At 47.0% G+C, this 27,421-nt stretch overlaps 9 protein-coding genes across 9 annotated transcripts; 1 reads left to right on the top strand and 8 right to left on the bottom strand.

Annotated features, from left to right (window-relative positions):
• Positions 1-1,391: 1,391 nt before the first annotated feature.
• On the bottom strand, positions 1,392-3,388 carry TGAM01_v209430 (hypothetical protein; the record flags this gene model as incomplete). The annotated part of the gene is made up of 3 exons (XM_024550554.1): positions 1,392-1,442; positions 1,510-1,618; positions 1,680-3,388. The coding sequence occupies 3 exons, from the start codon at positions 3,386-3,388 to the stop codon at positions 1,392-1,394; spliced, it is 1,869 nt and encodes a 622-aa protein (XP_024404699.1).
• A 4,687-nt stretch (positions 3,389-8,075) lies between these two features.
• On the bottom strand, positions 8,076-9,152 carry TGAM01_v209429 (hypothetical protein; the record flags this gene model as incomplete). The annotated part of the gene is made up of 1 exon (XM_018810558.1): positions 8,076-9,152. The coding sequence occupies one exon, from the start codon at positions 9,150-9,152 to the stop codon at positions 8,076-8,078; it is 1,077 nt and encodes a 358-aa protein (XP_018656244.1).
• Positions 9,153-9,593: 441 nt separating this feature from the next.
• Positions 9,594-11,330, top strand: TGAM01_v209428 (hypothetical protein; the record flags this gene model as incomplete). Its single annotated transcript, XM_018810556.1, has 1 exon — positions 9,594-11,330. One exon carries the CDS (start codon positions 9,594-9,596, stop codon positions 11,328-11,330), a length of 1,737 nt encoding a protein of 578 aa, XP_018656242.1.
• Positions 11,331-13,126: 1,796 nt separating this feature from the next.
• Positions 13,127-14,079, bottom strand: TGAM01_v209427 (hypothetical protein; the record flags this gene model as incomplete). Its single annotated transcript, XM_024550553.1, has 3 exons — positions 13,127-13,917; positions 13,976-13,994; positions 14,047-14,079. The coding sequence occupies 3 exons, from the start codon at positions 14,077-14,079 to the stop codon at positions 13,127-13,129; spliced, it is 843 nt and encodes a 280-aa protein (XP_024404698.1).
• A 1,857-nt stretch (positions 14,080-15,936) lies between these two features.
• Positions 15,937-17,220, bottom strand: TGAM01_v209426 (hypothetical protein; the record flags this gene model as incomplete). The annotated part of the gene is made up of 1 exon (XM_018810554.1): positions 15,937-17,220. The coding sequence occupies one exon, from the start codon at positions 17,218-17,220 to the stop codon at positions 15,937-15,939; it is 1,284 nt and encodes a 427-aa protein (XP_018656240.1).
• A 1,910-nt stretch (positions 17,221-19,130) lies between these two features.
• TGAM01_v209425 (hypothetical protein) lies at positions 19,131-19,577 on the bottom strand (the record flags this gene model as incomplete). Its single annotated transcript, XM_018810553.1, has 1 exon — positions 19,131-19,577. One exon carries the CDS (start codon positions 19,575-19,577, stop codon positions 19,131-19,133), a length of 447 nt encoding a protein of 148 aa, XP_018656239.1.
• A 798-nt stretch (positions 19,578-20,375) lies between these two features.
• TGAM01_v209424 (hypothetical protein) lies at positions 20,376-20,819 on the bottom strand (the record flags this gene model as incomplete). Its single annotated transcript, XM_024550552.1, has 2 exons — positions 20,376-20,685; positions 20,764-20,819. 2 exons carry the CDS (start codon positions 20,817-20,819, stop codon positions 20,376-20,378), a joined length of 366 nt encoding a protein of 121 aa, XP_024404697.1.
• Positions 20,820-23,312: 2,493 nt separating this feature from the next.
• TGAM01_v209423 (hypothetical protein) lies at positions 23,313-23,696 on the bottom strand (the record flags this gene model as incomplete). Its single annotated transcript, XM_018810551.1, has 2 exons — positions 23,313-23,536; positions 23,603-23,696. 2 exons carry the CDS (start codon positions 23,694-23,696, stop codon positions 23,313-23,315), a joined length of 318 nt encoding a protein of 105 aa, XP_018656237.1.
• Positions 23,697-24,277: 581 nt separating this feature from the next.
• TGAM01_v209422 (kinesin) lies at positions 24,278-26,979 on the bottom strand (the record flags this gene model as incomplete). The annotated part of the gene is made up of 3 exons (XM_018810550.2): positions 24,278-24,286; positions 24,361-26,654; positions 26,733-26,979. The coding sequence occupies 3 exons, from the start codon at positions 26,977-26,979 to the stop codon at positions 24,278-24,280; spliced, it is 2,550 nt and encodes an 849-aa protein (XP_018656236.2).
• Positions 26,980-27,421: the final 442 nt, after the last annotated feature.

Raw genomic sequence — 27,421 nt, 5'->3', positions numbered from 1 at the left:
TTCCGCCAAAGAAGCCGAGCTAAAATCTTAGGCGCAATGTACATGTTTTTCTGCCCACACACAAAGCTGTGACTATAGCAATACCTAGGTATACAATAGACAGGTTAATCTGGGTTTTGTTCGGTCAAGATTGTTGACCTCGAATCAACTGGCTCAAGATTGCGATACATGGCCTTTTGTGGAGTATTCCGCGCAAACTGAAGTACTACTGTTTATCCACTGGTCTAAAGTAAGCCGATCACAACGCTAACATTTGATCTCCGAAGGATTTCAATTTAGTCCGAGGAGAATAATTTCCATCTACAGTGCTCCAAGCGGCCATACCTCGAAACTTAATGACTTCAGCTAGATGGTGGCACTGTAACAGGAGGATTGATGGGGGATGTTGCTACTGCTGTGTGGTACATGATGATGCATTTTCGGTGGCCAACTCTGGTCGACTAGACTCCGTATCAACCGTAGCCTGGTACCATCCTCGTGCAAACGCTCTTTCTTTGCATTGGGTTTACACACCAGACCGAAGGTTAAGAAATTGACTACAATGGAAAAAGAAGGGCCTGATGGGTGTCCTGGATCAGGCTTCAGCAGAAGTATATCTCAATCACCCGTTAGCCGATCGAATGGCTCAATTGCTTCCCCCAAATACCCCGCCAGACTATCTAGATGCCGGCATAGGTCCTGAAGGGCTGTCTCATAGGATGGCTCTGTGTCTTTGGATGCTTCATGGGCCTCATCGCCAGTCTGAGCCTGGTGAACTCACTTGGCTCATTCCACGCCTATCTCGAGGCCTATCCGTTGCGCGACTATAGCTCCGGCACGATCGGTTGGACCTTCAGCAAATATACCTTTCTAACAATCCTCTGCGGCATTGTTGTCGGTCCCTTTTTTGATTGTAGGTCCTTCTTTGGGCGAGTGTTGTCTGGCTATTTTGCGGACCGATTGGGCAGCTTTAACGCCTTGATCGTTACCATTAGTTTGTCTTCTCTCGAATATCTGTCTTTGACTGCCCGCAGGACGTAGTGTGCCACTGCTGGTCACTTACAGCTGTGTGATTGGCTTTGCGAGCGGCAGTGGTATCAGCCTTACACCTGTTTGCATCGGCAGCTGTGCGCAACAGAGCATTATGGGAGATGTTATGCACAACACAAAGCGCTGTCCAGGTATGTACTAACACGTGTTTCTTTCAGAACCCTGACAAGAATTCCAATTGCAGGAGAGATTTTATCTCGCTGCAATGGGGACTACTGGGGCCTGATAATGCTACGGAGCTGGATTTTTATGCGTGATCGCGGTCAAAGTAATGCAGTGTGGACGGCGCCATCCTGATGATTCACTATCCTCACCCGCTGGTTCATGTCAATTGATTCAGGGATGCGTCGTAAACTTATAGATCATGTGGGTGCTTGACCGGCAGTCGAATCCAAAATTCCCTCCCACAACGTCTGTTCAAGTCAGCCATAATTCACAAGGTAAAGAAACGCCGCCAACCCAACGCATAATTTTTCTTACCCAGTTTTCAGACTCAGGGTTCAACCAGTCCATATCAGGCCAGTCCTCAGTTAGGGCATCAATGGGATCTCCAAGGCTACGTTTCTCAAAATGCTCAGTCAAGTACGTGCTAGAGGAGGTCAGCTCAAGGGTCGTCGTGAAATGTCACCAGTATATAATATGTTGCTTACTGCAGATGGCGAAGTATTGGGTATGCCCTTGTACACACGGGGCTACAGTTTTGTAGCGTTTCCATGCGCGAGACGGCAGCTTCAAGACTTTGGCGGTAAGCGGTTGCGTCGAGGCCATCTGGCAGATCGAAGAGACAAGATGCCAAAGCCACGGCTCCCTGGAGGGCGTTGAAGCTCGTCATTCCGTAGACCAGCCACCTGTAGGAGCGTAATCGAGGAAGCTGGCAGAACTGCCTGTGAATGTCTAGCAGGCCTGAGCTGGACTTGAGATATATATCCCTCGACGTGGGCCGAAAGTGAGGGGACCGAGACCTATAAAACGGCCGATGTATCAAAAGAAACAACTGATAAGCATAGGTTTGCAAGATGCACCAATGTGCGTAGCTGGCAGTATCAAGGACACTTGGGGCTCCGTCAACCAGGTAAACCTTGTCCCACTCTTGCTGTTCCCCGGTGATTGCACCATCGAACTGACCCAAAGTACTCTCATCAAGTTGCTTAGTTTCTGATAGTTTGCTACATATTCGAGTTGTAAGTTGGAAAAGACGGATTTTGAACTTCATGAGCGACATTTCACTGGATTGGCTTGACACCGGTAGGATTATGTCGCCCCGTGTGTCCAAATCATCGGCTTCCGTTGGCATGGTTGCCTTGATGTTGAGAAGGAAGGACATATCAATGTCCCGAAACACGATGCCTTGGTATGTGTGGAGCATCAAAATCCCAGCCCAGCAGCGCCGACGCCTCTCCGTCTCGATGCCGCCCAGGCTCTTTGAGTCTGCATTGCATCGCATGGCAATGCCAATGTTCAGTGCCATCCCCAACAAGGTCCAGCCACGCTCCACGCCCTCGTTGTGGCAGATGGCATAGATCAAAACCAGCAGGGCCTCGAGGGTATTCAGATCATGATGAACCAAGAATTGGTCTTGGGAAAGACAGGTGAGTGCAAAGCCCCTGAGTTCGCGGGACATGCCCACCATGTCAAGGGCTCGGCAGTCTTCTTGGTTCGACCTCAGGGCTGCCAGAGCGGAATCATCTGGCTCCGTCGTGTTGAGAGCCAAGGAACAAACGACAAAAAGCAAAGCCAGCCAGGAAAGAGAAGCCTTTGTAGGAGCTCGTAGAAAGTCTGAGTACTGTCGCTGAAAGGTGGGTCCGTGGATAATGGGAAATAGAGGAGCAAGGTGTATGAAGTACTTGGATACGAGATAGTCGCAGCAGTCGGTCGGTGGGAGAGCCCCCACGAGTATCTCGGCCGAGACGGCTGGCCCGAAGGTGAGAGGAAAGGGTGAGCCGTTCTGGCCAAACGTGAAGTCGTAGCGGCTAGGGGCGGGCCGTTCAAGCATGTTGTTCCAACGGACGACTGTAGACTCTTCACTTTCCGCGACAAGGGGCGGTCTTAATAGCCCCTCGGTGCTTCCATTGAGGTGGCTGGTCGACGCCACTGAGAATGGACTCGTTTGTGAGTCGGTAAAACCTGGAGCAGGCGCGTTGCCTCGGCACCCACGGTATATACATGATGACATGCAACTTCGTCGTTGGCAGTTGTCGCAAGGGTGTTGGCGGTTGCAGCGCAGCTTAGATGCCCTGCAAGGCTCGCAGCTCAGCGTTACCCGCAATCGCCGTTGGCGACGTGTTACTTTCGGGGCAGGTTTTCTCAAATGCCCGCGCACCTCCCCGGCCGAGACCTGATCGGACCGTGGCTGCTCCATGGAAGACGGTTTGTGGCTGTTGCAAGAACGCCGATGGGTTTCGGCCAAAGAGCCTCTCTCGAGATGAACTCGGGTCGGACTTTGATGTTTTCTCGGCGATATTGGAGAAAATCATCTCGGCAATGTGGACCGGAGTTAACATTCCCTCGGAGAAACCTTATTCTATCTGATGCCAGGTGCCCCACCTAGATTGCCATGGAAGCTCACACAGCAACACACATGGCGTTGATGATTTGACTCAGCAAATGAAGCGCTCATATGTATGTGGCCCCTTCGTCAGCCGTACAACAATGACTAAAGGTTTAGAGGCTTTGCATTCTAAATGTCTGTGTACTCTGTGTTGGTACAGGCAAAAGGACCTCTCTATACATACCTAGGCACATGCTGTTTGTCAGTTCCATGGGTAGATAGAGTGTCAGTTTACGGTAGTTCAAGAGGATGGCCCCTGGCTGTTGACGAAATATAAGTTGAATGAAGCCATCACCAAGTACATATGACCATAGGTAGTGGAAGATTTGGGGTGCCGCCAAGCTCTGTTCTTGTGGATGTCTTCCCATTTTTCGCATTCCAAGACTCTAAATCTGGAGCTGTATGATTTAGTTCTCCACCCCAATTTTGAACGGAACCAAGACGACCATGTCTCAAATTCACAAACCTTGGTGCACGCATTTTAGGAGGAGTTCCGCTTTCGGTGAGTCTCACAGCGCTTGCTTATGCTTCTTTAACCAGGACACAGTCCAATAGACTGACTTATAGCACTGAGTTCACATAACAATATGAAGGAGGAAATAGGACAGGAATGAAAGGGCTTGTCAAAACATACAGTCTACAGTAGTCCAAATGTAAATAGGTGTGCACCAACTTTCTATATGACCGGGGACTGGAAGTGTCAGCGTTATCTGAGGCTTCATTCATGGGGAACTTCCAATTTCTGCTTGATGGAAAAGAACATCCATTAAGTTGCAGCTTCATACTCAATCAATGATTGTATGACCAAGATAACAATGTGAGAATGGACTTCTCTTATGCAGAACCTTCTTGCAATTTCCCAGGTGAAAGGGGAGAATACGAGAATATGCACACCTTTTGCTCTAGCGATTCTCTCAGACAATATGCTCTGGTAATAATCACTCCTAGCAAAGCCAGAACCGTTGAACGGCAGTTGGCTCAGCTTGGATTTTTTTCTCTTTTTTCAAAATTAGTCACTTCTTCAGGAAGATGATTCAATCTTGGCGGCACTGTTGATCGGCGTAGAGGTAAGGCGCTTGGGATGGTCGAAGCACATTATGGAACAAACCGTCGTACTGATGCTACAATCGTGGTTCAAAAACCTGCGAAGGGTTTACTAGGCTTGTACAAGATTTACGAAGCACAGTAATAGCTAAATAATTAGACAAGTCCCAACTAGCAAACAGCTGTACCAAATATTGATAGGTGGAGAAATTGAACAAAGACGCTTGGCCAGACTCTGTTTGTCACACTGCTTACGAAGTATGTTCGTATTGGTATAGCCTGTGTGACTGGTCAGTATGGTTCACGTAATTCATATAGGAAATGAGTAATCATGTAGGAAGTAAATAATTAATGAGGCAGCTAAGTGTTCTTTCGCAGTTAATTAACCGACGGAAGCTGCACTGCATGTTTCTCAGCAAGCTCTCGTTCTGATAGATTTGGTGAAGCTGATAATCGTCTCACATCCAGGTAGAAGATACGAAGAGGCTCATAATTATATACTACACGACTACAGCTTTCAATCGGGAGAGGAACACAACTACCCGTTGTGATATCCGGTCTTGGACGCTAGATGTTGTCATGCCGGACTATTATTAACTGTAGTAATGCATATACATCTTACATTGAATATCGTAAACCGGGAGAAGATGCCATTTTTTGTCATTCTTTCGAAGAAACCGAACAAAATGGTGGGCAATTGGTCACACTTCTAGTCAATTGCTGACTAAACTGACTTCTCTATGAGCCTAATTGTGCTAGAGCGTGATGCAATGTGATGTATCAATGTGATTCGCGGACAAGTTCTTTGAATGGCAAAAGGACTACCACAAGGAGAAAAACGGCCATGACTAGAGTATTTTCTGGGTTCCTCCGGGAATAGAATACCTAGTCAGGGTGGTTTGAAGATTGAAAAAGTCGAATGAGCAAAATGAACGTCAATAACTGGTGAATTTGTAGGAAACGAGAAGAGCATTGAAAACTATATAAATCAAGCCAGGCTCTTGCTTTCTCATTGAATCTTCTTTTCCACAACAATTGTTTGATACGCATTCAATTTGATCTCTCAAAGCTGCTGGAAAAAGCGGCAATTTCATCGACAACCAATATACATCTACTCTTCCATTTACTTTCAATATGTTGACAACCAAGGCTTACCTTTGTCTCTCTACCTTTCTTTTGCAGCTAGGGCTTGCTGCTGCTCAACCGCTTGAAGCAAGACAATCGGGCCACGGCTGCCCCGAAGTTGGATCGGTGCTTGTGGAGGTCCCATCGGGAAACGTGATGGTGACATTCATTGAACCCAAATGGCAACTACGATGAAGGATCTGCCAACGCCGCATGTGGTTCAGCCATACAGCAAATTGGGACAGATCCTTATGCAGTACAAGTAACAACTAATGGCGTGGTCTGTCTTGAAACAGGAGCAAGTAGTGGTGCGACTCCTAAACCCAGTGAAGAGGAACTGCAAGAAATAGCAACGAGCATCACTCAAGCTTTGATCACCTGTGAGGGCAAGATGATTGAGGTTGAAGTTGTGAATAGTGGCGGTGTTGCTACTTCTGGCGAAACGGTAACAATTAACACCGAGTAGTTGTGCCGGGTGGACTTGTAATGAAGGAATAGCTATAGCATGAGAGGAGGAACGTGGCATTGATAGTATTTCAACAATAATTAATCATGGCTAGCCAATTGAATTTATGAATTTGTCGCCGAATGCCCGATATAAATGAGATGTCTATATTATTGTAACGCTGGCATATAATAGTCATAAAGTCTATAAGAGTATGACACAAGTGGTTGTTGCGTTTGTAAGGTGGGCCGAAATTGACGTCAATCTTGACTAATAACGAGAAGAGTGCAAGGGCAAGCCGTGAGTAGGCACAGGCAAGACTGCACGAATGACTTTGTTAGACAACTCAGGACGGTTGTCGTGACAGTGAAGCTCTGCTTACAAGGTTAGTTGGCTTGAGTGTGGCAAGTCGAACTAGAATATGAGTATGTTCTTTTAAAACGGGGTGTAACGAATGATATATCCACTGACGGCGACTTGGACCACTTTTATCTTATGAAACACCGCCTCATGGACACCAAATGCATTGAGTGTGTAAAGTATTACTTGCTGATGGAAACGGGGGAAGGGTTGGTAGCTCGTTCACAGGTCTTCCTTATCAGAGGCCTGGCAAATTGTATACCTAGTGGCTGAGCCATGCTGCCTCATGTGGCTGCTGTGCGAGGATTGTAGGTTTAATTTGAATATGAAGGGAATTGTAAGCCTAATAGAAATGAGAGGCTCAATTGGTTCTAGAAGAATATCAGTCTTCACGAGAAAGTTGTCCACCACCGTCTGTTGTATGTTCTTTTTTGCTCTTTCGTATGGTTCCCTGATTGGTGTCTATATAAGGAGATTCAGCACTGAATTTAGCACATACGACCATAGGTAGTGGAGAATTCGGGGTCCCGTCTGCTCCCCCATAGACAAGCCACTAACCGGCAGATTAGTAGTTGAGTGGGTGACCATCAGCGAACACCGGCTGTTGTATGTTTTTTTTCGTTTTGTCTTTGGAATTATATTCTTCTTCTGCGCAGTGGAAGACGAACTGGGCGCGGCGGTTTGATTTGCTGACGACTTATATGCAGAGTCCATTTCTAGTTAGGATGTGCCTGAATACCCCTGTTGGCTAATATGTACTGTGAAAAATACTGTGACAAGGTAGATAAAGCTAGAAGAGAAATAGCAGCAGGTTGTAACATAATAACATAGACAGTAGGGATGGTAGACTCTGTTTAGTTTTGTTGGTTTATCTTTAGAACTAGGGACTTGGCTCATCTTCTACGCTTTCGTATAACGCATCCTCTTGCGGCGACCTCTTAATCTTCTAGTGCACTTGCATCACAATGTAAATCAAGCGCAACATGCCATGTGTCTTATACTATATAATAAATAAAATGCTCCGTGGGACACGTCAAATTCTTGACTTGATAGAAACGCCAATACTACATCCGCTATATCGAATAAACAAAAGGGTATCATCCTGCTAAATGTATAAGTCAGACAATAATTTCCATGACGCCGACGCTTTCCCAGGCGTAGCCGTAAACCAAGACCGAAAAAACACACATCTCAAGGAAATCTCATTCTTGAGCCCTCCAAAGACTACGCCGCTGCATCCGGCCCTGCCAGAATAACGACCATGTCTTCAAAACCAGCCTTGTCATGAATGCAAAGTCTACGTTCAACTCTCAAACTGCGCCGCTGCCTCCGACCCTGTCAGATTAACGACCATGTTTGAATAGAAGACGCAGATTGAATCGCGGAGCGCTAGCTGGTAGTCGGTGTATACTGCAGGAAAAAGCTGCCCGCTGCCCCCAGCCCTGCCAGGTTGACGGGTATGCCTCCTCAGTCCGACTGGTGCTCAAGTTTATAAAATTCCCCTAAGATATGTGAGCATGACTTTCACCCTGAGGATGATGTCATCAAGCAAGCTTTGCCGTTGTCACCCAAAAACCACAGCTGAGAGCCCGCAGCTCTCCTAGATGATCGTCGTGACTGAACGGGCTCTTCAATTATCGACGTAGTCTTCGGCTTCCGACCACGAGGCTGGCGCTTGTCGCCTTTATCTACACTCCCTCCCTCCAGCTTCCTCTTGTTTTTTTTGCGTGTCTGGCGCTGTGAGATCGGCTTTCCTGCACTGCGTTTCATGTTGCTACGTTGACGCGAGACTTGAGCTTTGGTAGTTGCAGATGAAGAGGCAGGCGAAGTGGAGGGTGAAGTGGTGGAAGAAACATTTGATGCTTCTGAAATGACAGAAGCTGGCGAATTTGATGAGATCGATAATGGTTCGGAAGCACTGATGGGCGTGATTTCGAGTTGACCACCCCCAGCTGCATCTGTCTCTTCATCATCGGAAAGCTCTGGGCTTAGTAGCGGCTCCTGGCTTCGACTTCGGTACATCGAGCCAGCATCTTGTTGAGGCTGTGTTCCAACTGGTTCTTCTAGTTCTGGCTCCATCCCCGGATGGTGCCAGCATTTTCGGCCAACGACTTGGTGATACTTTCCGCATGGGCAAAGTAAGTAGCCGTGCATCGCTAATGTAGCTTGTTTCCGGAACTCGCGTGCTTTCGCAGTTAGCTCCTTTGTGTAGTGTTCATCTTCGTAATAAATATGTGCTTCTGACTGTGGGTCGTCAAAAGCGCTCGGCCATGGTACAAAATCTGGATCATCTTCCAGATCTGGCCATAGCTCAAAGCCTGGCTGGTGTGAATGTTTCGTTTCGCTGGCTGGGCTCTGTGTCCTGGCTCGTTTCGCGCTGGTGCCTGGGCCCGACTCTTCTAATGAGCCATCGGTAGAAACACTATCTGTTCTCTTGCGTTTTTCGCGTCGTGAGGGGGTTGGAGGTGATGGTGTTGATGCTGATAATAAGGATGTTCCATCGCCGCTGGATATCTCAAGGGTCGGGGTATCGGTCGGCAGGTCCAGCTTGGCCTTCTTGCGCGGCGAAGAAGGACTCGTGGTAGATTTTCGCTTGGCCATATTTGCAACAAGCAAAGTAATGGAATAGCGCGATCAAAGCTCTGTGGTTTTGTTGCGATTGAGAATGAGCGGAATGTCATCCGGAGCTAGGTGGAATGAGGTTGTTCAAAGTCACGTGATGTCGCGTCAGCAACGAGATGCGGCTCAATATGGAGACGCGACAGGCAAAGCCGCCCGTCATCGTGATAACCTCCTAGCGTAGGCTATTACTACTGTTATAGCTACGGGCTAGTACTGTTGACTGCTACTGTTACTGTTGCTACTGCTGCTTCTATCGCTTCCATCGCTACTATCGCCACTATCGCCACTGTTGCTCCTATTGCTCCTATTGCTCCTATTGCTACTATTGCTACTGCTGCTACTACTGCTACTGTTGCTACCAGAGGCCGCTTCATCATCGCTGACTTTACCGAATTGCTACGCATCTCATGAGCAAGCGCCATGGCGGCTGCTCCAATCCCTACGCCACGTGAAATTCCATTTGCCACCTTCACAGCTGCAAACGACGCAGCCGTTCTGCTGCTCGAGCTCATCCAGGCTAAAGCGTCACCGCCAACTCTCATCAGCAGCGGAAACACCATCGGCTATCACATATCACTACCTCTATCGTCTGATAGCTCTAGCTCTAGCTTAGAGGACAATGGCTCTGATTCAGCCTCCGATTCCCAAGCCAACTCAGACTCTTTAAACCTTGTGCGATGGAAAATTGGCGCTGGTGCATCTCCAACATTGGCTGATAAAGGCCTGGGTTACACCAATCCAGACATTCTTCTCTGCGCTCCGGGCGACACGCCGGCTTCTCACAGAATTCGCAACTACATCAAAGACTTCCACGCATACATCACCTTCCATCCGACTTCAGGCGTACTCAGGCTTATGACAGTCTGCGATCGACCAGTCATCTACGAGCAAGGCGATATGCACGACAATGACCTGACCCTCCGCTTAGATGAATGGGGCAAAGCAATGACTTGTGTCCTGCGGAGAGAGCGAAATTATCTTCGTTTTGGTCCTTACCGATTTCTGTTTAATTTCGTCACTCAGACCCGACAGAATTTCGATAGTTTTACTGCTCATATGAACGAGGTTATCAAGAGCGACTTCCACGGACTTAATCCCTCACGCCTTTTCAACTTTATCCCAATGCCAAGTCCATATCACGAGACTTCATGGAATATTTGGTTTCATCACAAGATCCCTACCACCAACGTCATCACTGGTGTCGACATTCATACAGGACAGCCGGTTGCTGTCAAGAAGTTGTTGAACAAAGAGGCGTCCAAGATACGCCAGCATGTTGTCGAACGCCTGAAGACGGCCCTTCAGAGTCGAGACGCACAGGACAATGGGATTCTTGGAATCATCGATATCTGGTGTTCTCATCAGACCTCTCCTCCATGCCTTTTTGATGCGTCCAACACCGAGATGCTCGATGAGTGCCGACACACCTTCTATTCCATGCCGCTCGCCAGATACAGTTTTCTGGATCTTCCTTGGACCAAGTTGGAACACGATACACGTCTTGCATACTTTCATCAGACATTATTGGGTCTCTCTGCGCTGCATGAACAAGGCCTTGTCCACGGTAATATTCGGCCTAGTTCACTGCTTGTATTGGCCAACACAACACACAAATCGTATACGACTACGACAGCTCTTTCAACCAAAAAGGCCGTCTTGTCACTCTCTATGAGCCAAACGGAGAGAAAGCCGTATGATACAACTCTCATATGTATCGCGCCTGAGACCTGGGAGAAGAGAAATAGTAGATCAACAACAGACCTAGATGAGACCAAACTCGACATTTGGGCCTTGGCTACCTCGTGGCTTTACACCTTTATGCGACCGCCGGATAATTTTAAGATTGTAACAGAGCGCGACTATTTACTGATGCAAGGGCAACTGCAGTTTCGGATAAAACGGCTTTCATCTTTAGGGCCTTTTGCCCCTCTTTTGAACCAAATGCTTGCTTGGGAACCAGAGCAGCGGCCAAGTGCAGCCGAAGCTCTTGCAAGCACCGCCTGGCAGCCTTTATGGGATGAGAAACGAAGGAGGGAAGATAAAATGAAGCAGAAGCGGAAGGCCAAGGCGCAATCTGATGGAATCAAAAGAGTCAGAGTGCTCTCACCCGATACAGAAGATTATAAGACCATTGAGCCAGACTCGAAACAGGATTGAACAAGCCGCAAGACTATGCAAGAAACCGAAACGACCATCAAGTGGAATGGTGAAGGCATGGAAATTTCGCCAAAACGACCCTAAGCCTTGGCATCGATGACGAAGAAAAGAAACTGAGGTCAGAAGAATTGGGCAGCTCTGATGAATCCAGCCCTGATTGCAATGGGTCGAATAAACGCCAATGTACACCCTCGCACTACCACTTTGGTGCAGTTCCAAACCACTCTAAACCACTCTGGCTGCCCTCCGGGACGGGGTTAGTAAAAAGTCCCTCGATCTCTTGCTGCAAGCTTTTGCTCAGCAATATTAGGTATCCGAAGACGGTGACCGTGGAAGAGTTGTCTTTGGTAGTCTCTCACTGCTTGTGTTTCAAATCCTCTCTCGTCATGCGGCAGCAGTGACAGCCTTGACTTTCGAATTCTCATGGTTGAGCCGGAGAAATGAGACGAGCGACACTGACGCACCATTGGCAATTAACGGAAGCTTACAGTGTCAGTCTTCAGAGCCATTGATCATCAGAGCCAGGTCATTTGATAATATGGTATTGCGCCCTGTCGACTTGACTTGTTCGACCACCTGACATAACCAAGATTGGAACACGGCGCAATCATCTGCAAATGCAAAGACAAGTGCGGAGTCTGCTTCTATTGGATCGGCTTGCTCCTGAGCAGGCTTAAGCAGATGAAGATTCTCTATCAGCTTAACTACGTCTCTTGTCGTTCAGTCGTAGGTTTGGGATGTAATTCGCAATCCTGCATGACTTTGTCGAGATATTCATCTATATCTCCCATCTCGTGAGGTGTTTGGACAAGTGAAATGTGGGTGTATATATGGAGTTGTTATTCCACACCGCACTTCACGCATTTATGGAAGATGTCCTCTTTGGAGGACTAGATTTGCACTGTCTCGTTGTCCGTGATCCAATGTGTTCATTCACCGACTCTGGACCAAACAGAGCGTTGAATGGCTTACCCACGCTTCAGGTAGCTACTTCTTCTATGATCGGTCTAGGTGAACTCTTATCCATAACATCCTCTTTCCATGACGATTATGGCGTCGTTGGCCTGTGCAGCCCACTAGTGGACCAAGGATTTGTGCCACTGGTCAGGGTCTTAGGATTTGGCAGTGAAATCTTGTGAAGCAAAGTGGCATTCGGTTCCTTGATTTCCTTTAGTGCATCGAGAATGCCTGCCCGCTCGGCCTCGAGTTCCTGGCATTGTTTCCCAATGAACAAGCTGGCTGGGGTCCAAGCTAAATTAGAAGCTGAATACGTGATTATAATCTTGCCGGCAATAGGACAACGGCGGACTCAAACGGAACGGCAAGAGCTGCGTTGTAGCGGGTCTTACGGCAGGGAGAAACAAGACATAAGCTATTGAAGCGGGGGAACCGCCGCACGGCAAGGCGCGGCACGGCACGGTTAAAGGCAATGAGAAACGCGGTGAGAAGATGAGACGTTGAAGGGATCCTAGTTTGACATAGGCGTCAGAATCTAGGTTGTGCCATCAATAAGCTGGTATCATGCCCATCTTTCATCAATCTAATTGATTCGAGCTGATTTTACAATTGCTGCCAACATCACTTTGATTGGATTATAACTTGCTCTCTTTCATCCTGAATAGAGCATACAAGATATCATTCATATACAGTGATGATGGCCTCTACTTATATTGTATTTCGCTTATAAGTGCGCAGACGTGCTGTCAAACGGCTTCTGCGCATACGTAACATGGCTTTCATAGCTTGCTGTTAGCCATCTTCAACAGGCACTTGAGCCACACGAAATACTAACAGACTTACAGTGGAAAGGCTAAGCGAATCTGCGGATTGTGAATATCCCTCTTTGCACGCTCCTTCAGATCTTCGGCCTCTGTGTTGGACAAACCCGCTAAGGTCAGGAATTGGGCGAGGCTCTCAAGTAACCCCAAGAGATTATGTTTGTATATGGCGCCAACCTTTTTGAGTTTGAGGTTCTCTGGCCATTCATTAATTGGCAGCGTGAATTTGACGTCTTGGACATTGACGAAGCCCGTTTCGTGGAGCCATGCCTCATAGTGAGCTGACTTGAGCATATCTCGCCCAACGATTCTGCCTCCTCTGAGAACCGTTCCAACCCATTCTTCAATAGCAGTACCTTTAGCAGAGTCGTCATCACCAACATTTCGCAATTCAGGATCGTGAAGCTCAACCCAGCCGCCGGGCTGCATGTGATCAAATGCTTTCTTCATTACGGCTTTGGTGTCGTCAAAGCAAGTGATCACATATCCAAAGTGGATGTAGTCAAATTGAGCCTGTGGCCACTCGCCATTCTCGGCATCGAGCTGCTGGAACTGGCAGTTTTCTGGTAGTAACTCCTGCGATTTCGTGATACTAAGATCAACACCGAGCACCCTTGACTCGGGATGCTGCTCAGCTGCTCCCAATATTAGCCTTAAGAAGTAAAAGAGAGAGAAGCTACGACACGCACCATACTGCAGGGCCCAAATTCCTGTCCCAGTGGCCACATCTAGCACATGAGCTTGCGAGTCAACTGGTGCCTGTCCTAGCCTACCGCCAAGAATGTGTAACATCAAGTTGTGTTGGTAGGCTGATCAAAGGTTAGCCATACAAATTCATGTGATTAGAGACAAAAGCGTGAGTTGTACTTAGTCGATCTTTCTCTGTCTATGTAGTATGTAAGTGTATATCTCTTTTCAACCGGCGTAGGTTTACTTACTTGTAGAGAAGTTTCATGCATGAAGTACGTCATATTTTCGAGATTGTTACACAAAGATGATAAACTGATAACAAATATCTCTAGCCTAGGATTGAATAAACCCCCTATTGCTGTACCCGGCAAAGTTTGTGGTTGAAATCTGAGCCAGTCTGGATTGATTTTGCATATACAACTAGTGGGAGAGTGCTCTGTATTATAGAATGTACTCATCGTAAGCCATAGAGCTGAATGTATGTAAACGTCATCGGGTTCTTTACCTAGTAACCGATGTGTCAAAGCTATGGTCATGAGGCAATCACGCGCCGTGCCGGATCTGCGCCTCGGGAGCGGCACGCCAACCAATCAACTTCCCGAGATATACTCAAAGTCTGAGCTGAGCCCCTTTTGGGGTCTCAATCTAATGCAGGGATTGGTTACACCATCTTGCTGACTACCTAGTGACGGAAATTCTAGACCAGGTTTTCGACTAGGAATACCTTGCTTGAAGAGTTACTACTATGTAATGCTTTCTCATCCGCCGTCTCCCTTACCTTTTGTTAGTGCGTAAGACAGTCCCATGCACGTCGATGTAGCATTCGGTACTCATCCTATTGTGAAAAAAAGACTGACCATCTCAAGACTTCCTAATTTTCCCACCTACTAAAATTGCCCAAAACTCATTGTCCATGGCTAGAGCCGTATTGGCAGAGGCACAGCTTCGTCACAAGAACAAGGTAGCTCTTCCTAGGGCCTCACAGGATCTCGTCAACGTGCTGTACCGTACTTGTCGGAGCGACTGCTTGGACCAGAGAGACCACCGTGATCCTCACAGCCACAAGCAGTTTGGGCGTCTACACGAGATCATTCGGGCGTCTGGTCCATAACGTCGCATACAGGAGCTATTTGAATAAAGCCTGGGTCTTTCTTCTATCCAGATGATACCAAGTTGCTTCAAGCATTGCCGTCATCGTCAGAGGCTGTGGATGACGCTCTTGGCACTCTCCAGATTGCGATAGCCATTCCACGAGATGACTTGTATTCATTGGCCATCGACGAAGCCATCTGGGGCAGAGCGTGTGCTAATCTCACCAAGGCCGTTGGCTTTTGTGGTGATATACGCGCTGGTGGCGGAGATACTCCCATCAGCGGATGCTCGACGCTCTATGTGGTCGAGCAGACTCAACCAGCTAATCAAAGCTGCTTAAAGAGCTGGACATTCGTTCATGCCTTTTACCGCCTAATATTAAATCATTGATCAACGACATTGCAGCTGTGCCCTCACTTCGCGCTCGAATCAAATCGCCTCATACCACTCACAAGCTTCAACAGTCGTTTCGGGGTCTTGAACAGCTACGATTCAACCTCTAAGAAATGCATCGCAAAAATCAGCACGTATCGGTTTGGCATTACGAGCAGGGACTTCATCAATCTTTAGAACAAAACATCGTACCAAGTCTTTTCCGGAGAACCACGTTTCTGATGCGTTGAAAGCTGCTATGAAGGCGCGTTTTGGAGATGACGTCGAAGCTCTTAAATCTAACGCGATGCTTGCTCTCACTCTCTAGACTACTGTCCCAACATAGAACACTAATAGATACCCTTTCTGTACATTCTTATAACCCAGCTTTTATTTAGAAAGTTATTCAGCACCCCGAGTCTATTATCAAGCACTCTAGCTAGAGTATTCGTACATGTAGACTATCAGGTACTGCTACTACTGCTACTACTACTACTGCTACTGCTACTACTGCTGCTAGTGTTGCTACTTTTGCGTGTGTTTAGTAGTCTTGTATTTCAATATAAAGAAGAGCTACCTTGTAAAGCTATAACTGGGGTGTTGAATAATGAGACTAGGGGTGCTGGATAACGTCTCTATATATGGAGATAAGTGCCTACATCATAGCCCCATAACTATGAAGCTCCCCCGCAAACACCCGAGTAACAGTCGTTATAACCGTTGAACCCGCCATTCCAAGTATATTGAAGAGCTCCCGTCCACGCATAGTCGCCGCTCTCCTGATCGCACAAGCAGGTTCGCCACCACTGGCTGTTCTGCGTATCGCTAGATAGCTCACTGGCGAGATGCCACGCACCGTTACTGTCTGGATACTGGCCCCCAACGTCGGCATCGTACTCCTCCCACTGAGACTCTGTGCCGTAGAAATCCATGCCGTAGTACACGCCTGTGATGCCATCTTCCGAGGTCGTGCCATCTCCTCCGCACACGACCGTGTTGTCTGTGTAGATGTTACCGCTGTCGTTGCCAAATCCATCGCAGTTTCCACTATCACGCTTGGCCATCTTCTCTGTGACTGTGCCAAACGCATGGTGAGACCCAAGACCTGCTGTGCTTCCGGTGCCGTTGACAAAGAACATGGAAACAGGGGCGCCGAGTAAAGTTCCGTTGATGGAACGCTGGATCAGGAGAGGGTTTGAAGCAGTGCTGTTGAGCACGTGGGCCATGGTGATGATGGAATAGTTGCGGCCGACATCGTGCAAGATGCTGGCATTTCCAGAGAGGGCGTTGATTATGGTCCTGTTTGCCAGATGAGGATGGAGGACAGACCAGTCATAGTAGCCAGCCTCATTGCCACGCTTTACACTGGGCAATCCTCGACCAACGTTGTCGACGACGTTGCCATAGTCGTCATAGAAGGGGAGCAGCTGCAGACTCTCCAAGTTGCCCTGATACGATCCCTCGTTTCTCCAATCGTTCCATGCAGTGGCGAGATCCGCACGCCCGTCCCAGACTGAGAACATGGCGGAGACGATGCCAAATGAGTTGCAGGTCCATGAAACCCATGAGGGAGCACTGTTCCACCATCCAAGGGCTTGACACGCTAGATTACCGAGCGTGATGCCAGACGTCCAGGACATTGGGTTGATGAAGACCTTGGTGGCCGCCCAGACAAAGGACCACAGTCCTCGACGTTCAAGATCCTCATGATCTTCTGTCGGTGCAGGCTGGGTTTTGGAGTCTCCGCTGTAGGTTCCCAGCACGATGGCTTCTCCATCGCGGCCATGCACCGGGAGATGACTGTGCAGCTGGACATGAAGTTCTTGAGGCAAGCCAAATTCACCACTTGAGACCGCCTTGATTGGCTGGTCTAGTGGTTGAATAGATTGTGCGTAGGCTCCATTGCAGTTGGAGGCTGATAGCCACAAGGTCAGCAATGCCAACGGCGTAGCACGCATTTTGGATGCTGCCTTTGGATGCTTTTGCTCGATCAAATAGAAGAGCGACGGTAAAGAAGTTTATAAAAAAGGCAAGGATATGGAGGAGGACTTTATGATCCTTGAGATATGCCCAAGCTTGAAGCTTCACTGGCATCAACGACTGTAGCGTCGAATGAGGATAGTTGGCACTGGTCTAAGCCTTGACTTGCACAGAAGAGATGATTCAAAGACTCGGATGAGCTGGGAGTGTTGTCTCTCTCTCTTCCAGCTTTTGTTCAAAATGACTAGCAAACCATATATGCTTTATATGCTTTAAGCTTATCTTCATATGAAGTCGAGCACCTATAAGTCGAGCATCCATAAAGCCGGGCACCATGATATCGAGCATCAATGAAGTCCATCATGAATTGGCCACCCATATTGCCGTGTATCCGATTAAGCGAATATGCGAACAGAAAAACAACATCCAATAGGTGGAATTGAGCTTCATAAAGCCATATCGTGAGTCAGATGCAGTTTTTCTTATGCTTGATTAAGCATAGTTTCTGAGTTCCCCTCATATCTTTCAGGCTATTGGCAGAGATTGCCTTAGGGCTTACCACCATTTTTGTCTCATTGTCGAATTGAAGTGTGTTCGCGACATGGAAAAGTAAGAATGGGTGCAACCAAAAACCACACTCGGAGAAGGGACGGAGATATAAAATAGTTGCATTTGCATTTGCGGACCAATAAGCGTTTGTGTATGCACTCCATGTTACAGATTTCACAAAACAGAAGAATAACCAGAAGCTTTGCATGCATAGTTGCGAAGCGTCTTTCTGCTATCGCATGGCAAGTACCTAAGTTTGAGTTGTCGCTGAAGATTTATTTTCACTGAATAGAACATCTCGACCGCGTCCTTGGCCGTCTAGAAGGGCATATAATGGCAAGCGTCTGAAACCATAGCGTTGCTTATCGCTTTTATGCAAGCATGCAATAATAAGCCGTCTCGAACGGTCCATGTTGAAAACATGAGGGGTCAAAGAGGTAAGATGGTGCCACTACTCCAGCTGCGCTTCAATGCAGCCCTGTCTAAAGCACAATGTATGGAATATTGCAGTAAGGACCTATCAGTCAACCTTTATAAGCTGCGGGCGTTACTTATCAATGCAAAGTAGCGGGGATTCTCACAACAACCGAATCCCCGTGTTAACTCCACACTACGGGCTGCAACTAGTTATTAATCCTTGTCAGGAAGAGCGAGATATGGCAGTCTAGCCATTGTAAGCAGAAAAACTAGCACTGTTTTACCTGTTTTTTTAAAGCTCTGATACTCTTTAATGCTATAGAAGTTGAATGGAAGTTTAACTGTCAAATGGCAATTATCGTACGATATAGCGATTAAAGCACAACACACTTACCTTATTTATAATTTAAAGCAGCGAGTTTTCCTTCTTAACCATGGCTAGATTACGATAGTAATACTACTGATTCTTTCCTCCTGCTTATGAAATTCTTCAAAATCTGACACGGATTAAAAATCGACTTGCATCCTACTGCACATGCCGAGCCGAGGCAACCGATAGGCTATAGAGAGATTGTTTACAACTACTTATGTATTGTCACATTACCATTTTACCCTTTTCGTTTTTCCTAAATTCCAAGTAGTATCTCCTGTCCCCCATAGACACGCAACCTAAAACTGAATTCACAAGCATCGTCATCCTCCCCAGTGTACCTTTGTTGACTGCTGCAATCATGCACTTCATGTTCTGTTATTTAATGCGCCACCTTTAGTTAGTACAAGCATGCTTCCATCTCACTCGCACTTCATGCGCTCCAATCGACTTTTATTCACAATCTTTGTTATATTTCGCCTCTCAGACATAAGACAAATATAGCCATGGTGAAGACAGCTTCCTAATAGCTCACTCCATTCTTGCTCGGTACTACTGCCACGGGGCGTCTCTTGATTTTTGAGTTGGTTTGTCATGGCCATGTAGTCGTCTGTCTCCAGCGCTTTTTCGTCTGCCGGCCACGGCCATTGCCTCGGATCGGCGGATTATCCTCTCGACTTCTTCCGTACGAGTAACAGTGTCATCCAGATTCATGGTACTGTTTTGTTGCGCGACTCGCTTGTCTGCGCGTCGGGCTATGCGTCGAGCGTATTGGGCTTGCCCGTAGGCAGCGGCTTGATGTCGTCGACGCCGTGATGCTGCTTGACGCTTGTCCGGTCGAATTTGCTCGGAACGAAGACGGCATCTTGAAGTTTCACATGTCAATAGCCAGCCAGCCACAGTGTGACAGACCCTGTTGTTCTGCCGCTGGATCTTCGTCTCGAGGCCCAAACACAGCACATGCCCCTCCAAGGCTGGTAGTTCTGCCACAGGCCTCATGGCTGGACTCTAGGCCATTGCCAGAGCCCTGGACCGTCTCTAACAGCAGAATGTGCGATGAAGAGGACACATGGGACGATGTTAACCTATGCGAAGTGTTGGGAACTTCACTGCGTCGCGTAGGACCATGTCGTCCTTTTACAAGAAGAAACTCTCTGTAAACAGCGGGGGTTATGTGTCAGATCGCCTATGGAGAGGGCCGAGTTAAGAGTACCTAGGCACCTTGGGCTGAGTGTGGTTGATGTATCAGAGAAGGCATAGTTTTCTTCCTCGCGTAGATTATGTATTGATATGTCAAGCTGCACGACCTGGTTGGGCTTAGGCAGCAGCTTTATCGTGTTGTATGGCATAAGGTCCATGTTTGTTATAGGGGTTGGGTTCGCTGATGATGGCACTGGTTGCCGGCAAAATATAGAGGTATCTGTCGAATTCTAACCATCTGTCGACTTGCTCGCTTTCGCTTTAATATTCTTCTTATCGCTCCAGTGTATCGTGCCATGTGCGCATCAGTTTATGCCATTTGGTGTTGTTGGAAGTGGTTATATGCGGTAGTGAAAGATTGTACAGGGAACAATACAATTAGTAGCATTCCTGATGTCTAGTGTAATCCTTGTATTTTTGTGGACTCTTGGCACACTGGGGTAGATATTTTCAAGCTGAGAACTGCCTTGGCGGTAATAGCACTCCGCAGATCTGAGTGTCCATTTGTACATGAATTACGCAACATGCCAACTACCCATCTCCCCATTAAAAAACAAAGAAATAAAATAAAAATGAGATATTAATCTTTTGTGATTATTACTGAACTAGGAAAGGATGTCCCCATGAATGTATAGCCGCATTCCATAATTTTCCATGAACATCCATTGCTCTGCGCCCTTGCTGGCCAAATTTCCATTGATTTGCTCCCTCTGGCCCACCGTGCTTAGTTATGAACTCTATGACAGCTTCATGGCACATATTTTCGGTCTTCTCAGTGCCACGCTTTTTATCAAACCCAATGACAATCTTTTTTTTAGATATCAAATCTTCTATCAAGTGTAACCGATGCTTTGCAGGCTCCCATTTAATCATACCATGGTAGCTAGCGCGGCCCTGCTCAAAAGATCTGTAGTAGAGTTAATAAAAAAAAACAGTTCAAGCACCTTGCAAGAAGAAAACATGATGGGGAGAGAGGTGCCCGTACCTGAATAAGCAGAGAGGCTCGAATTTATCTCTGATTTCACCCAAGCATTTTGTCATGCATTGCTGGACAGAGAGCTCGGCCACAGAAGTTTTCTAGAGGGATTATATGTTATATAAGACTTTCAGTTCCAAAGGCGGGAGGGATGTAAATTGTATACCAGTCCTTGTCTGCTTGTTTTGAATTTAGATTCTCCGTTACTCCATCTCCACTTGGGGCTATTTTCGCCGTCTTCCAGGGTGACCCATTCGTCGCCGTCTTTTAGAACAAGAATACCCTTTGCAGAACTCGAGTCAATGAGAATGCCGGTTTTCGCGCACCGAGCCACACGATGGCCCTTGAGATCGTAAAATTTGAAATCGAATGACGGTGAGCTCACTTCTTGGAGATGTCTCACAATCCGTATAGCAAAGGATGTGCAGCGACCGGCGACCCACCAGGTCCGGATGAAGGATGTGGTCTGGTCTGCCATTAAGTTGCCTTCCTTGATTGACTGGAGGATCGTAGGGTCGCTGAGGACATCATTCCATGAAGATTTCGACTTATCAACAAGATAATCAGCCTGAAGAAGGTTAGAATACGGGCCGGAGACGAAAACATCTTCCCAAAATTGTTGTGCCTTTTCCTCAAGGTTTGCCATTTCCACTGCCAGTTGTTGGACTCTTTGGATGGGCGCTGTGATCTTTTACGGAGGTCGTGTGCTTGCACGGGCCTTAAATACCTGTAGTAGTAATGGGACGAGTGAGGCAATAGGCAAAATGTTGTGATAGTAGTTCCAGTCATGTATCGGCTGATTCTAATATGGAAGGGTGTGGTTCCTACGCCACCGTCTTGGCAACTACTAAATGACACCAATTTTACAAATGGAAACTGAAACCTGGCGATGTCGCTGTGGCAGCTTACACACAGGCAGGTGCGCGAGGATATGTTCTTTTTGCCGCAGCGGCTGGATGGGCGTCAGCTGAAGCTGCGGGCAGAGGTCCTGTGGCCAGTCACCATCATCCGCAACCGGCTCCCGAAAACCGAGCCCGCGACTCGCCTCCGCCGTCATATCCTCGGTGGCTGGCGGTTGGAGAAAATTGGCAAACTCCGGCTGAGCCTGAACGGCGTCAACGACCGAGCTGAATTCCCTCTCAGCTTCACGGCGTCTCTGCACCTGCTGCTCCTTGGGCGTCGCCTTCTCCGTAGCTAGAGTCTCGGCCAGGCTAGCTGGGGCATCCAGCGTATCTCAAAGGAGCTGAAACTGTTTTGCTAGTGTGGGATGCCTTGGCTGGAGATAGGAGATATTTAAACGCATGTCTATTAGCAGCCCGGCGATGACGCCCCGGCTGTGCTCAAGCAGCTGCAACGCCTCTTCTGGTGTCTTGCCCGCGTTGAGAGCCGTGGCGGCTGCTAATAACCCTAACCCAGCAAAATCAGCCAGCATTGTGGCATTCCCAGCCCTGTATATAAATGAGATCCCGTCTGCTCAAACTAAAGGCCTAGCGCGTTCCCTAATCTTACAGCTCTTCCTTGTCTGGGTTTTTGCCCTCTCCCCCAGAGGAAAAAAAGAGAAACCAAACCGTAGACGGAAAAAGAAAATGAGTGAGAAGGACTTAATACTGACGAACAACTTCGGTGCAGATTGTGCAGTTGCATGACGCTGGGTTCGGTGCCTGGAGAGGCGAGATAGAAACCCTACGTTGCCAGTTGCAAGGACAACTTCGAACCACCAATGATGCTTTAGATGTTGAAAGAAAGGCTCTTAAAACTCTACGAGAGCAACGTGATAGTTCCAAGACGGCGCTTCACTCCCTGCAGGAAAAGTTACAGAAGGAGAAACATAAGTACGACGAGGCAGATGTAGTAAGTGCGGATGATGCAAGCTTCGGGTTATATGATGTATTTTTTCTGACTGCGAGCCTCCATCTCCCGGTATACATTACTATTTCCTCCCGCACGGCTTCTCTTTGAGGCGTTCAAGCCCATAATAGAAGCCAATACGCATGATATGCACAGTGTTGAGATGGCTGTAGAGAGTGCCACCAAGGTGATTCAGGAAGTAGAGGATTGGCATGTGTGGGAGATCTTGAAATCATCACATTTATCTAGGACACATTCATACGATTAAGGTTAAGATAGCTGTGTATTTGGATTTTGTTTTGGTATACTTTTATTCTTTGCTCATAGTACTATAATACTACTTCTTGTATACACGAGCTAAGAGGCTCTTAAAGGATTTGTAATATAAGAGAGGAATTATCTAGTATCCCAGTCCTATTAGCTAACACCCCTGGCTATAGTATAGCACTCTATTTACAGCTAAACAAAGAGTAAGCAGGTAGAGAACCCTCAGAGACTTTCAAGCTCGATGGCCTCAAGCGAGTGCCATAAAGCTAAAGAGTATGTTGTGGGTTTTTAATTGTAAGATCCATCAACTATTAGCATTATTATAAGTGCTACAAGTCATGATTCTGGTAGTTAACCCAGCATGAAGTATGCTCTGGGGTCCGACTACAATATTTGACTGCAGGATTTGACTGCTAGATCCAATCCTACTCTCGCGCCCCCATTCATGGTCCCCCGTTATAGATTCCATAGCTCAGCCAGTCTCCATTAATGCAACCGTCTGGATCGTAGAGCCTCGTCACAGCGCCAGTTTGAGAACCGCCTAAATAAAGGGCGACGTGCTTTCCGTTGCGAATTGAGTTGACTCGAACACTGCGCTGGTCGGGCCAGAATTGATCTTTCGCCCCTACACTGCCAACAATGGTTGTACCGCCACCATTGCTACAGTCTGAAAAAAGGGATGTATTAGCATTTTGCGCTTTACTTTGGCAAAAGTCACTATCAGAATCCATACCGGGGTTTGGATACACTGTGAAATCTGCATCATAGCCTAGGACAGTGCCAACAAAGGCAGATAGCAGAGCTGCGTAGAAGGTTGGGAAACGCATTTTGCGTTTTTTTCTTTTTCCTTTTTTTCCCTCTTAGGGAAATGGGCAGAAATATTTTGTTGCTGATTATTGTCAAAGAAACAAAATCTGAGAGAGCTCTTTATATTGTTGACCCTCTCGGAATAAATACGTAATTGTACCACCGTCTAATGCGCACATATCCTGGCTTACTGCGATAGGAAGCTGCATTGCAGAAAGATTACTGGCTATGGGGCAGTCTCACTGCTCATATAAGTGGAGGGGTCGGAAATGTTAGCTCATAATGTGTTACTGAGAATACGAACGTAGCCTAGATCAATTCGTCTGAAACAAATGGGGGGACTTGTAATACTGAATTGGCCAAAACCCCTTTCCTCGCTTCTAAATAGTATCTTACCTGATATGTTCATTGACGTGTTTGACACTTTCTTTTCTGTACCTATTACTAGACACGTTTAGTGAGTTAGCAATACGACATCATGCCCTTTATTTACTAGCCTAACCTCCTTGATATTAATATCTCTCTTATATACCCGCTAGTAACAGCAGTACTCTCTCATATGATAACATAGAAATTCTAGTCGTTTTCTCCCCGTAAGTGACTATCCGCTCTATATTTATGTAGCAGTTGGATAATGTCTTTAGAGCCAGTTTTTTGAGCAATTTCAAAAGCACTCCCGTTTACTCCTTGTGCATTAACGTCTGCCCCATGGTCAAGAAGTAATTTAACAATATCCACAGAGCCGTTCTTTAAGGCAGCGTAAAGAGCGCTGCCGTTTACTTCTTGTGCGTTAACATCCGCTCTAAATTTAAGAAGTATTTCAACAATCTCCTGAAAGCCGTTCTCTGCAGCAGCGTAAAGAGCGCTTCCATTTGCTTCTTGTGCATTGACATCCGCTCCAGCTCTGAGAAGTAATTCAACAATATCCACAGAGCCGTTCTTTACAGCAGCGTAAAGAGCGCTTCCGTTTACTCCTTGTGCGTTGACATCCGCTCCATAATCGGCAAGTAATTGCAAAGTCACTCTGTGGCCGTGCGCCGACGCTGCTTGAAGTGCAGTATTGCCGTCTTCTCCCGTACTGCTAGGGTCCACTCCCTTCTGTAATAGTAAACGAGTCAGGGAATAAATGCCACGGCGAGAAGCATTGTACAGCAAATTGCCGTATTTGTCGTCAGTTGTGGCTGCTGTCTCTGCTTCGAGCAGTGTGGTCACAACATTCATACTCCCTTCGGCTGCCGCAATATCCATACAGTCGAACCTAAAACTCGTCGCTGGTTCCGACGCGGAGTGGGAATGCGTACAAAGCCCAGCTTTATGCAACCATGCTTCCAGAATAAGAAAGGCAGAACTGCCTTCTTGATGTAAAATGAAGTCAGCGAATTTGGATATGACGTTAGAAATCTGGTCGCGATTGTCCGAATTTCGCATGTGTTGGGGCAGAAATTCTAATATATACGAAAGCAGAGGCCAATTTGCAAGGTAGCAAACCATTTCCTTGTAATTTGGACCATTTCCATTAGTCGCAGGGCAGTTCTCCGTGAATAGACGAAGATACGAGATGCAATTAAGGAAAATCTCATATTCTCCCAGATTTTTCTTCATGAGGAACTTCCCTGCTCTGGGGTCACTGGTCAAGAATTCTCGGACAGTTAGATGTAGAAGCTGGACGATATCGTTCGTAATGTGAGCCAGAGAGAAATCGACGGAATCCTGTGATGATCCAATCTCTAAGAGATCTCCACAATTGTAACTCATTCTTTGTCGCACAGCAATGTCATCGACGCGATCATCCTGTAGGTTGATGAACGAACTCTCTCCCACCAATTCTGGTGTTGCAACTGCATCGCGAAACTCTCTGATGTGTAGTGGGCGCTCAGCAAATGTCACCCACGTCAGCATCCGCTGCGCTTCTCGAAGTCGTGATTTCGCCTCTTTTGGTCTTTGTCTTTTGAATCTAGCCATCAAATCTTGGACAATGCGCTCATAGAAAGGCTCCAGCTCGTTGGGGAGTTTGTCCACTATCTCTTTGAATTTTCTTGGGGAAACGCCGCGGCGTACTGCCCGCTCCAGTTCTCTTGTTACAATTTCTACCCACATAAAAACTCCTCTTGCCCTGCTCATGAGGTTGGCAGTTGCATATGTGGCCATATCTTCAAACTCAGCCGTGAGTTTGAACCGTTCAGCTAGGTACGCGTCTTGCACTTTGTACATTGCTATTTCGATAAACTTTTTGATGTCTTCTTCGTTTTTTCTCTCGAGCACTAGGTGGAAAAAGTCCTGAGATTTTTGTATATCATAGAAGCTATTTTTGATGTCCTCTTCGGGTCGACTTGCAAGAACACATTTGATAACACAAGCTGATTCATTCCGGCAAAACTTTTTCAATAATAACAATATATCGGATCTTTCTGACTGCTCTGACTCGTCCATTGCGTCGATGATGAGGTAGATCGTAAGGGGAAAATCGTCAAATTCACCCAGTGATGTGAAGACACTGTGAAGGTCTTTGAATGTCCACGAGATTGGACTCTGAGAACGATCCAGCAAGTTTCGATATCTAGTTCTGAAGGCTGGGTAAAGTCTTTGCTCCTGGCCTAAAAGCTGGTGTAGAAGCGATTGAAGCATATGAGTATTGCTGATCTCAGATTTGGCTCCTCTGAGACTATAGAAGAAGCTGGCGAGGACGACAGAGCGGTGCCTTGGCTGTGGAGCAATGTTGTGAAAGGTAGCTTTGTTAGGTGTAGCGTAAGTGTCTGGAAGGTCGTGTTGAGTCTGTAAATGTTTGAGAATCTTTTTGCACAGGGTCGATTTTCCACTGCCAGGTTTGCCTTGTATCCAGAGCAATGCCGACTTTGTCTCCTTGCTCCAGAGTTTATATGCATCGTCCTCCCAAAGCCAAGCTCCTGTTTTCTTACTTCCTAGTGAGATGATTTCGCGGCGCTGGTTATCAGCCATCGATGACAGAGAATTCAAACAATCTATGAACGTACCAGCATTCAGCTTCCTTTCTTTTGCCTTAAAGAGTAAGAGTCAGGCGGACAATTCATGATACTTACCTGTTGATTCCTTCTCGGGATTGATGAATGGCAAGTCTTTCAAGATCTCCGAAATGTTGGGAAGGGGCCGACTGACTATCAAGACTTTGAGTTTTGATGTTATGTTGAGTTTCCCTTCGACGTTCTTCCATACTTCACGAAGATTACTCAGAAACCGACCCAAGTCCTCTGGATATAACTCATCAATACCGTCAAGGACAATCCGAACCTCTAGACGCTCTTTACTCTCCAACAGATTGTTCAGCATTTCTTCTAATATTTTCCAAAGTGCAATTTCATGATTTCGTTCGGCAGTCTTATCGCTGTGGGATAAAAGCGTCTGAAAGTTTGGAGGGATGCAGTGGATGGTGTCACTGTCTTGTAGCTGAGATATGATTGAGGCAGCCACTGTTGTGGAGCTGGTTTCTTTTTGTCTTTTGCAGAAGAAGAATGCAAGACGCGTCCGAAATGACGTGTGCGTCAGCTTGATCTGGTGCACTATGTGCAATGATGTTGTAGTCTTTCCTGAACCTGGACTTCCTGAATACCACAGAAACTGAGATTCGTGACTTGAGAGCCAATTCGTATATTCTGGGCTTTTTAATAACCATTCCAGTCCTTCAATCTTATCTTGAACTCGTTGAAGATCCTTTTGAAAGTCTGTTTCCACGTTGATACTGAGTGCTGTTATCGCCGACACGTTGGGGAAG

Source organism: Trichoderma gamsii, assembly GCF_001481775.2.
Source record: "Trichoderma gamsii strain T6085 chromosome Unknown Scaffold_46.2, whole genome shotgun sequence".
In the NCBI taxonomy this organism is placed as follows: Eukaryota; Fungi; Ascomycota; class Sordariomycetes; order Hypocreales; family Hypocreaceae; genus Trichoderma; species Trichoderma gamsii.
The sequence above is the reverse complement of the archived record's forward strand: the minus strand, read 5'-3'. Positions and strand labels throughout refer to the sequence as shown.